Below are 14,950 nucleotides of genomic sequence, written 5' to 3'. Positions count from 1 at the left end.
CCCTCCCCCATAAGGCGACGCGCTTTGGCGGTACTTCCGCCCTCCCCCTCCCCTGCCCAAAGGCTGCGACGTTTCTTCCTCATTGTTTAGGAAGAATTCTTTTGCGATAATTTTGCCGACATTCGGTCACCCACGCGGTACCTCCCCTCCTCTATCTGAGGGGATCTTGGGGGGTCGCGCTTATCGCAATGAACACGTCGGGACACGTGTTTTTTTTCGCGGTAAAAGACCATGATGCATTACGCGCCGATATTCGGCAGCCTTTGCGGTACCTTTCCCCTCCCCCTAAGCGGAATTCTTTCTCATTGTTTAGGGAGCGCCGATGTCCGGCCGCTTGAATTTTTATAAACAAAAATGAGCGCCGATGTCCGGCCGCTTTGTGTCAAAAGCGATAACGCGATGAAGGGAGATCACCTTTCTGATATGTAATTGAACAATCCGTTAATCATGAAGAGGGGAAGAAATGATTAAACGAAATATAATAAGGACTGCTGCCACTTCAAACCATAGTACGTAATTTGCAAGCGCACAGATACGTCGGTCGAAAAAAGTATAGCGGGTGCAAGTGCTCTATAGAACGTGATTTGAAAAAGTGTGGAAAAATGGAAAACATCGAGCAGACTGAACGCGACCTGTTGGAGCGGTCCCATCAAATCGCCACCTTGGGCGAGTATTTTGAATGGGCGCTGCGCTGCGAGGAATTTATCAAACTGCTCCAAGAAAACAGCTGTGTCAAGCGTCCGCGACTCTCCATTGGATATAGACAATTTTTGGTTGCTAGAATCGCGCGACTCGAGGGTGCAAAAACTCGATTGCAGAGACAGTTTATATCCAGTGGTGGTAATTACAGTGGCGACAATAACGCGGGAAGATTCGTTTGGCGAGAAATCGATACCGCGTTTGAAAATCGTATACTGACCGGTACGGTGATTAACGCAGACTATATCGAACCGCGACAATTTTTGGAAGATGCTAGTAGTGTAGTACTCGAGCAAGTGCAAGACGTTATAAAAATACACAACTGTGTAAAAGTAAATACTGTGTTCAACGGTGAGTTTGTGACAGGTGATAAGCGCGCTAACAAAAGTATTAACACGAGAAATTATGAACTTTTTCGCACGTCCGATTTACGCGAGTGGTATGAGCGACATGTCATCGAAACCACATTGACGTCTCTCGAAGAGTTCCAGGAACGTGATAGCGGATGGGCATTGTCACGAATCCTCGATCTTACGGTCAACGTCAACAAGTGCAATCCTATGCGCGCGGGATGCCATATTAAATTACCGCGAGAAATTATGACGAAGAGAGCGGTAATTAATGTGCTATCAATGGACAATGCGTGTTTCGCGTGGTCAGTGGTGGCCGCTCTGTACCCCGTTGAAAGACATATGGAACGGGAATCTTCATATCCGCACTATACGACAGTGTTAAATTTACAAAACATCGAGTTTCCGATAACGTTGAATCAAATAAAAAAGTTTGAACATATAAACAATATCTCAATCAACGTGTACGGTATCGAGAGGAAGAAGGAACTATCAATTCTTCCGATAAGACTCGCCGATCAGAAAAAAGAAAAACATGTAAATTTGCTGTACGTGGAGGAGGAGAACGACAACGTTGGACATTTCGCGTATATCAAAAATCTGTCTCGCCTCGTAAGCTCGCAACTGAGCAAAAAAGATCACAAGAAATATATCTGCGATCGGTATGTATATTTATTGCAAATTATATAATTGTAAATAAAATTGTAAATAAAATTGTAAATAAAATTGTAATTTCTTTCACAGATGCTTGCATTATTTCGGATCAGAGGACAAGTTGCAGGCACATACGGTAGACTGTGGAGAAATGAACGACTGCGCTATCCGGTTACCAAGCGATAAAGATAAGTGGCTCGGCTTCGACAACTACAACAGAAAAGAGCGGCTTCCATTCATGGTGTATGCCGACTTGGAGTGTGTGCTGAGGAAGACATCGGAACACGTGTCATACGATCAACATCACGAGGTATTTAGCGTTGGGTACTATGTGCAATGCTCGTACGATGAAACATTATCCGCATACCGATCTTATCGCGGTGCCGATTGTGTCGCGTGGTTCGCCAACAAACTCGAGGAATTAGCGCATCGCATAAAGGGTATTTTATCTGATAATGTCCTCATGATAAATTTAACATCAGACGAGTGGGAAAAATTTCATAGCGCCACGCAATGTCACATTTGTGAAAAACCGTTTGCGCTGGACGATAATCGAGTACGCGATCATTGTCATTTGACCGGGCGATACAGGGGTCCCGCGCACTCAAACTGTAATCTAAATTACAAAGACTCTTATGTCATTCCTGTAGTTTTCCACAATCTATCCGGTTATGACGCACATTTTATCATAAAAGAAATAGCTACCGCATACGAAGGACGTGTAGATGTGCTTTCAATAACAAAAGAAAAATACATTTCATTTACAAAGACTGTCAATAGTACCGACGACGACGACAAAGATCGGAAAGCTTGCATAAAATTACGATTCATCGATTCATACAAATTTCTCAGTGCTAGTCTTGACAAATTAGCATCTTTTCTCGATAAGAATAAGTTAAAAATTTTACATTTCAATTTTTCCGCATTATCCACTCACAATTTCGAATTATTGACGCGAAAAGGTGTCTTTCCGTACGAGTACATTGACTGCGTGGACAAGCTGCAGGACAAGCGTTTACCGCCGCGCGAATCGTTTTACAATTCTTTAACCGGTGACACTGTATCCGAGAGCGATTACGCGCACGCTGAGAACGTCTGGAATCGATTCTCCCTTCGAATTCTAGGCGAATATAGCGATTTGTACTTAAAAACTGATGTCTTGTTATTAGCAGATATTTTTGAAAATTTCCGCGACACTTGCATCGCGAGTTACGGACTCGATCCTGCGTATTATTATACTCTTCCCGGGTATAGAATGGGACGCGATGCTAAAACATACAAATATTACGTTTGAATTGCTTACCGATATCGACATGGTTATGTTTATTGAACGGGGTATACGCGGTGGTCTAAGTCAATGTTCCAACAGATACGCGCATGCTAATAACAAGTACATGCAGTCATATGATTCATCGAAACCATCGTCGTACCTTATGTACTTCGATGTAAATAATTTGTATGGATGGGCAATGTGTCAACCATTGCCTTATGCCGATTTTTGATGGGTCGAAGACATTTCAAACTTTGACGTTAACGCGATCGCTCCGGATTCGCTCACAGGTTATATTCTCGAGGTTGATCTAGAGTACCCACAAAATAAACACAACACACACATTGACCTACCGTTCTGTCCGACGCGCGACAAGCCGCCCGGCAAGCGGGAAGATAAGCTCCTCGCGACGCTATATGACAAGAAGCGTTACATCATACATTATCGCAACCTGCACCAGTGCACACGTCACGGTCTTCGTATCGTAAAGATACATCGCGTATTACAATTTACTCAATCCGCATGGCTCCGCGATTACATCGAACTCAATACAAAATTTAGAACACAAGCGAAAAATGATTTTGAAAAAAATTTGTACAAATTGATGAACAACGCGGTATTCGGCAAAACTATGGAAAACGTTCGAAATCATGTAGATGTAAAATTATTGACAAAGTGGGACGGACGATACGGTGCGGAAGCGATGATCGCGAAACCAAATTTCCATAGCAGGAGCGTCTTTTCGAAAAATTTAATCGCCGTTGAATTACGTAAACTAGAAGTAAAATTTAACAAACCAATCTATGTTGGTATGTGTATATTCGATATATCGAAAGTGTGTCTGTACGAATTTCACTACGAGTACATGTCACCGCTCTATCGTGAAAGATGTCGGATAATGTACACCGACACCGACAGTTTAATATATCACATCGAGTGCGACGATGTGTACGAGAACATGAAACGCGATATCGCTAGATTCGATACGAGCGATTATCCAATTGACAACGCGTACAGTATAGCGCATGCAAACAAATAGGTGCCAGGCTTGATGAAAGACGAGAATAACGGCGCGATAATGACCGAATTCGTCGGGCTCAGAGCAAAAATGTACGCGGTGAGGGTGGACGGCAGAAAAGACACTAAAAAAGCAAAAGGTGTCAAAAGTAATGTCGTAGCGCGTAGTATAACATTCGATGATTATACGCGGTGCCTGAATGACGAGATTGAAATGACACGTCAGCAGTCATGTATTAGATCGAAATTGCACGAAGTGTATACCATCCGCGAGACAAAAATTGCTCTAAGTCCGTACGACGATAAGCGGTATATTATACCTGATTCGACTGACACATTACCATGAGGACATTACCAGATACCCTTATAAAATATAATGTAGTATAATGTGTGTGTGTGTGTGTGTATGATATATTGTTATGTAATATATGTGTAATATATTGTAAAGATTAAAGGAAAGGATGTATTAATAAAGATTTTGTATTTCATATATTTCATGTATATTTTATATATTTTGTATATTTTATATATTTTATACGTTGTACACATTATATTTTTCTTAAAATAAATAGTCTATATGAATTAAATCACATTGTCCTTATGTATCCAAGAATTGTGTGAATTGTCAAGTCCCAGCCATTTCACGTAAACCTCGTCACCCCTCCTGCGCAGTACTTTCTCCACAAGATACACGTCCGGATAATTCGCGCGATGCAACTCATACTCGTAAAACGCTCCAGCGACAGATGTTTTGCGATAGTCCTCGAGTAGATAGCTTACGGGATTAGTACGCTGCACTTTAACAATCTTAAAAACCTCCGTCGTCCAATTTGGCGTGTAACCCTTCTCGAAAAGTTTCTTGTACTTGCTAACGCGTACCGAGTCACCTACTTTGAATTTCGCCGGAGCGGCAATCTTTATGTTACTATATACCGTTTTTAAAAGTTTATCAGCGGGGGTGACGTCGGCGGGTCGCATGCCGATTGTTCGGTGCTTGCGCGCGTTATAATCCGATACGAGTCGCGGCAACGCGTCGATCCACTTGTAAGTTCCATTCAGCGTAAACATCTTCCACATGTCGTTCTTCAGCGTACGATTGAATCGCTCGACGACCGATGCCTTCATTACCGAATATGTAGAATAATGATTGATGTTATGTTTCCGTATAAGCCGTTGCACATCAGCGTTGTAAAATTCCTTCCCCATATCAGTTTGCATATTTTTCGGACATCTCTTGCTATCTCGAATTATTTCGGCGATAGCGTCAGCCGTCTCGCTTCCACCTTTACTCTTGAGTGGTACTGCCCACGCGTACTTGCTCAATACATCGATGATGGTGAGTATGTAGTGATAACCTTTGTTGAAACGAGAATACGGACGCATCTCGACGATGTCGGCTTGCCACAGATCATCGTATCCTCGCACTATGACGTGTCTTCGGGTAAAATTTTTTCTCGCCGGCGCGTGCAGTTCGTTCACCAACTGCCGTCTCTCCAAACTATGTTGTTTCATCGCTTCGTCGGTTTTTTTTCCCGATCGTCGTTTACTGCTGCTTGTTTTATCGCTCATTTCCATTACTGAGTCGTTCGTAGCCGTTCTTGACCCGTTCCTAAGCCGTTCGTAGCCGTTCTTGAACCGTTCGTAGTCGTTCTTGACCCGTTCTTGAGCTGTTCGTAGCCGTTCTTGACCCGTTCTTGAGCCGTTCTTGAGTTGTTCGTAGTCGTTCTTGACCCGTTCGTAGCCGTTCTTGACCCGTTCTTGAGCCGTTCATAGCCGTTCTTGCGTTGTTTACTTCCGTTCTGGACCCATTCGAAAATCGTTCTTGATTCGTTCGCAGCCTTGTTCACAGTCGTTTCTAACCCGTTCGTAGCCGTTCCTGACCCGTTCGCAACCGTTCCTAACCCGTTCGCAGCCGTTCCTGAGTTGATAGTAGCCTTGTATGTAGCCTTTAATGACTTGTTCGTAGCCTCGTTCGCAACCCTGCTTGAGTTGTTCGTACCCTCGTTCGCAGCTGTTGCTAGGCCGTTCACTACCACTACCACTCATTGTAGTTAGATAGCAGTTCGATAATCCTTCGTAGCCGTTCGATAATTGTTCGTAGCCGTTCGATAACCGTTCGATAGCCGCTCCTAACCCGTTCACTGCTGCTCATTCAGGTTGATAGTCGTTTTTGAGTTAGCATTAGCTGTACGTTGAAGTTCGTTTATCGCAGTCTGCACTGCTCGCATGTCCTTCTCGAACGAAGTCAGCTTCTCATCTGATTCTTTCTGTTGATTCATCAATCTTTTAACGCAGGATTCCACATACAGTTTGTTGACAGCATCACTGTCAGCTTCAGGTTGCGCTACACGACAAATCTTGCGCGATCTTGCATCATAGTCTGTAGCGACACGACACAGAGCGTTTCCACGCACGTAACTTCTCACCAATCTATCCCAATGATCGCTTGTGCCAGTTGCATTATTTCTCCGTTCGAATAATCCAAATTTGTTGATAGACATTTTTCGATGCGAATGACGCCGATCGACTGATTAGTTTTGCCGAGACCCCGTTTTTATAATAATGCCTGCTTCGCGAAGTTCCTCGATGATCGACAGGATCTCGTTGTCGTGAGCGTTGTGGCCAGCTCGGCGCGAAGCATCGAGCAATCGTACCCGATCCACTAGCTCGTTGGGATCGTCCCAGTGCACGTAATCGATTTTATTGTCGGTTAGCGTCATCGCTTGAGGCATGAATACACCCTTTCCAGATTTTTTCTTTTCAATTGACATCAACGGTGCGATTATTTGTTTGTATTTGTACCCCCTGTTGCTCCGTAATTGACCTTGCGGTTCATATTTGCGTTTATGCGCGTTCGTTGCCAATAATATGCTCTTGTATTTTTGCATATCGTCTTCCGTGTAAATAACATCATCGGGAATCCTCTTGAAGACTAGCTCGTATAATCCAGGTGTACCAATGCACTTTACTTTGTCTATAATTATAGAATCATATTTATCCATGTCAAATCGTTTGTTACCGAGCAACATTCCATCCTTTTCTAAATAGACACCATAAACGTGATCGATCTCGTTTTTTTTTATCGCCACCAAGGAGAGCGCCCATGTATTTTTGTCCCAGTGATCCGAAGTGCTCTCGCAACATTTCTTGACCTTCCGACGTTTGTAACGTGTTTCGAACGGATGTCAAGTGAATTGCTTGTGGTTTCGAAAACATTTTCGTTTGCGAGTGATTCGGGTATTGTAAATGGTAGGATTCTCGTTGTCGCGGACTGTGTAGAGGTGGACGGTGTAGAGCTTATCGGTGGTTCATCCAGTAAAAATCCGTCCGATGTACGTGGTGTCGATGAGCGATTTGTGTTTGGTCGTTTTCTCTTTTTCGGTGTCGCATCTTCCTCCTCCTCCTCGTACCGCTTAACAGCGGGTAACGTTTTAATTTTCACGTCAGCTTTACTCTCAGGTTCGTATTTCACTGCGATCAAGCTCGCGTTGTCGACAATCTTTTGTAGTGGTTCGATAAAAGGTTTAAAGTGAGTCTTGACTGCGATATCGTCATCGATCTTACCAGTCTTTAAAGCAGATGTTTCTTACGGATCGATTCGCTCGTTTTCACAATTTCCTTCGCAATCTTTTCACGCTCGCGAATGTTATCGCTATCAGCCATGTCTGCAGAGTGCTCGCGTTTCACTCTTCTCGACAGAATATCGGCAGCGACTAATCGTTTTGCGGTATCGCAAACTCGTTAAATCCTTTTCTGTATCGCCCGTTTGTAAGCAAGCTGTCCTTGTCTATCACTAAGAATCCATACTTTTGTTGCCAACAAATACGACATAATTTACTGAAATCTTCATACGACATGTCGGTATTCACATGATCGTTGTACACGTGTTTCAAGTTGGTACCGTCCTGTTTAAACAAGATCAGTAAGTTCGCGTTGTCGCGTATAAGATGTTTTGGTATTCTCGCGTACGTCTGACAGAGATAGAAGCAATCAACGTTCGAGTGGCGTCCCATTGAAAAGTACTCTCTTATCATATCTTGCTTGTCACACGCCATGTCATCAAAGATGAAAATCGAGTTTGGACATGCCTCGCTCGGTGGAATGACGTCACTGTTATTGGAGAATGTAAAGTAGCCGATTTCTTCGATCGACGTCAACAAATTCTCTAGATACCGATATTTAGGCTGTTGCAGTGACTTTGAGTACACGTACACGTTTTCGAAGCAAACACCGTGCGGGCTTTCTATCAAACTAATCAAGACGTTAGTTTTACCGCAATTCGAGGAACCGCATACGATTGCGCGTATAGTAGTCGGCAACATCGTACCATGTCTGCGCATCTCCGCGTTGTCCCCCACCAAGCGTAATCTGTCGTCGCAATTCGTCACGCGTATCGTCAAAGGTTGTCGCACGAATCTCATTTTCCCACTCCCCGATTGAACCGAACGCTTGCCTATTTATAGCTGCGCGGAACCACGAATCGCTCAGTAACGAAAAAATGTTTGTTCTGCGAACAAGTGCTTCCGATATTCACGGTTTAAGCGCCGAACAGCTGCAATTTGTGCCAAAAGCAGTTTTACTGTAATGTGAAAATCACATCCACTACGTGTGGGACAAGCTTCCGGAACACATAAAGGCGGATCCAGAGATTCAGGCCTGTCGCCGCTGTTTCGAACATTACAATCGACCGTGGCAGCGAACGCACATCGACGGTCCAGCGCCGATGATAAAGGATTGCAGCGAATGTCAGCGAAAAAAATAGGTAGAGGACTATTAAGTCACGCAATAAACGCACTTCCAATCGAATTCCATATCCCCGGCTATCAGTTTTGTGATCCGGGCACGCGGCTACAAAAGCGATTAGCCAGAGGCGATCGAGGTATCAACCCATTGGACACGGCGTGCCGTGAACACGATATTGCATACTCTCGGAGCAACGATCTCACCGAGAGACACGTGGCGGATAAGGTACTCGCCGACAAAGCGCGAACTCGTATCATTGCGAGAGATTCGACTCTCGGTGAAAGAGCCGCCGCCACAGCTGTCTGGGCAGCGATGAAAACCAAGACGAAGCTCGGTATGGGCCTGAAGACGACGACGAAGACGAAGACAAAGAAAAAGACGACGAAGAAACGGATACTTCCGGTATCGAAACGCGGTGGCATATTGCCAATTCTACCAATGTTGGGCGCGCTTGGATCCATGATTGGTGGAGCGGCTGGTGTAGCAAAGATGGTGAACGACGGAAAAGCTGCACAACGTCAGTTGCAAGAGATGCTACGCGCCATGGAAGGTCACGGATTGTATCTCGCTCCATACAAACACGGACGAGGAGTTTCAACGAGAAAAAAGGGGGAAAAAAAACATCAAAGAGACGCTAAAAATGCCACAGGGCGTAACTACCAACATACAATTGCTACAACTGGCAAAACGTATGCGCATTCCATACTTTAGAGGTGTTTTCATGCGTGATTCGCTACCGATCGATGGTATATATCAAAACGAGAGCAGCATCATAAATTTGGATAACGCTAAAGGATCGGGTACTCATTGGGTGGCGTACGCAAAGAGGGGGAATCGCGCTATATATTTCGACAGTTTTGGCAATCTTCGACCACCGAATGAATTGGTGCAATATTTCGGGCGGAATGTGACAAAGATACAGTACAATCACACCTGTTCAAACTTATGATCAGAGCATCTGTGGACAATTGTGTTTACAGTTTCTCCGAACGGTCGATACACGTGAATTTAAAGACGGACATTGCATTATTTAACTCAGTATTCGTTAAACAGTTTTGCCGATATGTCTATGACATTCACGCTGACTGGAAAGAGTAGCGTCCTCGCGGCAAACTACTTTTCCGCCATAGATTTGAGCGACGATGAATACGAACTCGGTCTAGCGGATTTTGAGACTTATCACACGATATCGAACGTGAATTCCTCGAATAATAAATTTTACTTTGGCAAAGATGACGCGGAAATTACGATTCCCGAGGGATCGTACGAGCTGCAAGCGATACATGAGTTTTTGAAACATGCAATTTCACGAAAACGTCCGCAACACGCTGTTCGTGATGACGATAAAAAACATATTAACAATGGTGACTTTGAAGATGAAGAATACCCGATAGTGCTCCGCGCTAATTACAATACGATGAGGAGTGAGATCAAATGCGCCTACAGAATGAATTTTAACAAGCCTAACAACATTGGATCGCTGCTGGGATTCTGGAACCGTATACTGCAGCCGCGAAAATGATACGAGTCGGACATGCCGATTAACATTATCAACGTGAACATTATCCGCGTAGAGTGTAACGTGACCGCGGGCGCGTACAGCAACGGCAAACTCGTTCATACGATACATGAATTTTCACCGAGGGTACCACCAGGATATAAGATATCGGAAACACCGGCGCACATCATTTACTTCCCGATCATCGCGCGGAGCATTACGGATTTAACGTTACGCGTTGTCGACCAGGACAGACGATTGCTCGATTTTCGAGGAGAAGAGATCACCATTAGATTGCACGTACGACGACGACAGCGATAACGTACGTGTGCGGCGTATGAGATGCTTGTGTTGAACGGATCGAAAGACACGAGAGATAACACAATCTTTACGGAGCCAGCGACAACAACAACAACGTCGACATTCCCTAATATCCAATCATCCGGTTGCACCAAGAAAAAGAAACTGAACGCATCAAACGTTGCATTTTTACAATCTTTGGGATTCGCGGTGCGAAATATCTGAACAATGACCGACATCCTCAACATCGGGGAAGAGCCAATCTTCGACGATCGCATCGTCAAAATTGAGACTTACACGTACAACCCGTTCGCCAACACCACGTTCGGACACAGTGATAAGATAAGAATACCCATACAACAACAGGATCTGTATACGTTGCCGTTTGACAGTTTTCTATACATCGAAGGAGAATTAAGGATAAATAGACCTGCCGAAGGATCTGATGTGATACTGGGAAATAATTGCGTCGCATTCATGTTTGATGAGATTCGATATGAACTCGATGGCGTAGAGATTGATCGCAACAGAAACGTGGGAATAACAAGTATGCTCAAAAACTATGTAACGATATTATCCGATAGAAGCGTGATTATGAGAAACGCCAGCTGGAGTGATCCGACTACTGTGAATGGAAACTTCAATTTTTGCGTGCCGCTCTACATGTTATTGGGATTTTGCGAGGATTACAGACGAGTGGTAATTAACGCTCGTCACGAGTTGATCTTAATACGATCGCGCAACGACAACAATTGTTTGGTTGGAGATTCGACGCTGGAGCCTGTGATCAACATTTCAAGATACAATGGCGAATGCCACATGTGTTGTTGAGCGAGATTAAGAAGCTGTCTATGCTGCGCGCTCTGGAAAGCGGACGCTACCTCAGCATGGGTTTTCGCTCGTGGGATCTGTACGAGTTTCCGTTATTGCAGCGTACAACCAAGCATTCGTGGGCCATTAAAACCGCGACTCAGCTGGAGAAACCACGATACGTTATCTTCGCTCTGCAGACAGGTCGGAAAAACATCATGTCTGAGAATATGAGTCGATTCGACGATTGCAAGATGACCAACGTGAAACTCTATCTGAACTCGGAATGTTATCCGTACGACGACATGAATCTGGACTTCGATAAAAACAGATGGTCGATTCTGTACGACACGTATGCGCGTTTCTGCAAAAACTATTACGGATACGAGTATCTCGAGCCGAGTCTCACCGTCTCAATGTTTCTACGTAACGGCCCATTCGTAATCATCGATTGTTCTCGACAAAACGAATCGATCAAGAGCGCAACCGTGGATGTGAGATTGGAATTTGAGTGTAAGGAAAACGTGCCGATGAATACCTCTGCGTACTGTCTCATCATACATGATCGCGTGATCCAGTACAACCCGTTGACCAGCGTTGTGCGCAAAATCACCTAAATGCACCAACAATTTAGAGAGGGGAATGCATAGCAGAATATAAATCAAAGTGTTATGAGATGGTTGTCATTCTTCTTTTTTAACTGATACATCGAAGAGAGAGATTTCGTCATGTCCGTACCAACGTTTGTGGATCTACAGGGGTTTATCCTCAATAAACAATTGATTGTAAAGGAAGCGGCAATCCTGAGAAGAGGATTTATTTTATCACATTATTTTTTCGCATGTCCTGTACCATGGGATGTGCTCATAAAATCGGAGAGACACCAAGCCTCATGGTTGACTCGAAATCATCATGGATTGCAATGGGTAGATGGAAACGTTCCATACAGCATGGCTCAGCGTTTGATTACAACAGCTATCGTTGGTGGACCACATGAAGAAGAAGAAGAATCCATTCTCGTATATGTAAAAGGACTTGAAAAGCGAGAATGGTTAGCCGATATATTGGATGATACGGGAAACGGTTTCATTATTGAGACCTTGGATGCTGATTACGACGATATTGAGTCTCTAAATAATCTAGATGTTAAAAACACTATGCGATGTGGAAAACATGTTAAGAATTGCGCATTACAAAATGTATTCAAAATATTTAACTGGTGGTCGCAACGCCAGAAAGAATTGCAAGATTTGGAAAAATAAAATATTTAAACATTAATGTGTTTTATCTCTTATTCCCCTTCCCCAATCCTTTACTCACGAATCGTTTCTAAGAATTCTTTTTATCCGAGCGCCGTTTCCCCTTCTCCTAAATTTCATAGCGCCAATAGTATTCTAGAATCTCCCACCACATTTACCCCACTACTTTTAAAAATAAGCGTCATGTACAACACTTGATTAATTTCTTTATACGATCAGTGTCGCGTTAACCGTTCGTACTGGTGGTTTCACTTTTAAAATCTGGAAATATGTACTACGCTGAAAGAAGCAGTGGCTCCGGCAGACATGCGAATAATTATATACCGAATTGTGATGAAACTCCATCGTTTGAGAACAAATGCGACAAGTAAGTTTAACTTTTTCTATTTTTTTCTATTTTATGTCTTTATATTTTTACAAATTGTTTTATTTTTAAACTAATTTCATTTTACAGCTTTTCATTAAAGCCTCATGCGGTTCGTATACTATGCAAACGATATGCATTGACAACTACGGGATTTAAATTCCTCGAAATTGGTATCAAAGTGGATCCACCGAGTTACGCGGAAATCGCCATAGGAGATCATCGAGGAAAGGAACTGATACTATCTCTCGAAGCGTGGAAGGGACTCTACGAGCAACGTCACAATATTCAGAATCTGCTTCGAAACGACTCTAAAGATGCCTACAGTTTTATAAGCGTTGGACCATTAACAGTGCGAGTTCGTACGATTAACGACGCCAAGTTAATAAGTCTTGAATCTTCAAGTGTATGCATGATGATGATCGAATCGACGTTACACAGTATGTTCGATCTCGATCCATGCATCGATGTAACTTTTGACCGATTGGTTAAAATTACCAATACAGTCGATATCAAGTTTACGCAATTTTCAAATATCGCGTCCACTGTAAAGGATAATAAAGAAGTATTAAATGTAATACACGCTAGCGACGCCTTCAATAAACATCAACTCGTCGATTGCGAGCTGGCAGCTTTACTTTTTAGTCCATAATATGTAAGAAAAAAATATGTAAAAGAGAGAAGAATAAAGAGATTTTAAGTTTAAATTATGATGTAATTTCTTTGCACGCATTTCCAATCCACACTCTCTCCCACCCGTAAACAGTTCCCTAGCTCTTATACGTATAGCTCCCAATAGTTGCTTGGTCCTTGCGGGGGATGACGTCATGCGGGGAAGGGGGAACGTGACACTAGAGACTGAGAGGCTAGGGATCGCGAGGCTAGGGACTGCGAGGCTAGGGATCGCGAAAGAGGTGTCGCAGCGAGAAACATGAAAGAGAGAGAGATAGCGCGAGGTTAGGGACTGCTAGAGAGGTAGCGCTTAGGAGAGAAAGAGAGAGCGCGAGGTGAACGCGAGAGAAAGAGAGGGCGTGAGGCGAAGGAGAGAGATGTTGCAGCGAGGTATATGAAAGAGAGATAGCGCGAGGTTAGGGACTGCGAGAGAGGCGCACGCGAGAGATGACGCAGTGAAGGAAAAGAAGAGGAATTTTTAAAATGAATATATTAATTTAATATTAATTATTTTTAATTATGAATAAATGTGTATTATACATTTGTGTTTGTGTGTGTGTGTGTGTTTAAAAGAATATAAATGTATATAAATGTATATAAATGTATGTAAATGTATATAAATGTGAATATAAAATGGTTATAAAATTATAATATAAAATGGATATGAAATTTTTAAAAATATAAATGAATATAAAGATAAGAATATATGAGTATATAAAATTTTAAGGATCGCGAGAGCGCTTAGAAGAGATAGCGCGAGGCGTTTTATGAGAGAGCGAGAGATGGGGAAGGGAAACGCGATGCTAAGGATCACCAGAGATAGCGCGAGAGGTGCACGCGAGAAAGGGATAGCGCGAGAGCGCTTAGAAGAAAGAGCATGAGGCGTTTATGAGAGAATGAGAGGCACATGTGAGAAAGAGATAACGCGAGAGGCGCACGCGAGAGAGAGAGAGAGAGAGAGAGAGAGAGAGAGAGAGAGAGAGAGAGAGAGAGAGAGAGAGAGAGAGAGAGAGAGAGAGAGAGAGAGAGAGAGAGAGAGAGAGAGAGAGAGAGAGAGAGAGAGAGAGAAAGCGTATATTTATTTCTGCGCTCTGGGACAATGTCCCCTCAAGCGCACAATACAAGGTGGTTTGCTAGAAACCTGTTACATATAAATAAAATTTATAATAAAAACCTTAGCATGAGTTATAATCAAACAAGATATAGAAAATAAGTTTTAGCATAATCAGTGTCGTTAGTTCAGACAACGATATGCACAAGACAGATTTCAGAGAAATCAATACGTTACAGAAAAAAGAGATTATGATACAATGA

The 14,950-nt window shown here is 43.2% G+C and overlaps 1 protein-coding gene across 1 annotated transcript; it reads left to right on the top strand.

Annotated features, from left to right (window-relative positions):
- The first annotated feature begins 602 nt into the window (after positions 1-602).
- Positions 603-14,950, top strand: LOC145947583 (uncharacterized). Its single transcript, XM_083057378.1, has 3 exons — positions 603-1,711; positions 1,794-1,839; positions 14,927-14,950. Exons 1-3 carry the CDS (start codon positions 603-605, stop codon positions 14,948-14,950), a joined length of 1,179 nt encoding a protein of 392 aa, XP_082913504.1.

Source organism: Prenolepis imparis, unplaced genomic scaffold, assembly GCF_030444845.1.
Source record: "Prenolepis imparis isolate NDT839.2.m4 unplaced genomic scaffold, iyPreImpa1.0 SCAF_103, whole genome shotgun sequence".
In the NCBI taxonomy this organism is placed as follows: domain Eukaryota; kingdom Metazoa; phylum Arthropoda; class Insecta; order Hymenoptera; family Formicidae; genus Prenolepis; species Prenolepis imparis.
The sequence above is the reverse complement of the archived record's forward strand: the minus strand, read 5'-3'. Positions and strand labels throughout refer to the sequence as shown.

Coding starts and splice junctions, on each gene's coding strand:
- LOC145947583 (XM_083057378.1), top strand. CDS start 603: ATGGAAAACATCGAGCAGACTGAACGCGACCTGTTGGAGCGGTCCCAT. Junction 1,712..1,793: donor AAGAAATATATCTGCGATCG/GTATGTATATTT, acceptor TTTCTTTCACAG/ATGCTTGCATTATTTCGGAT. Junction 1,840..14,926: donor ACAAGTTGCAGGCACATACG/GTAGACTGTGGA, acceptor AATACGTTACAG/AAAAAAGAGATTATGATACA.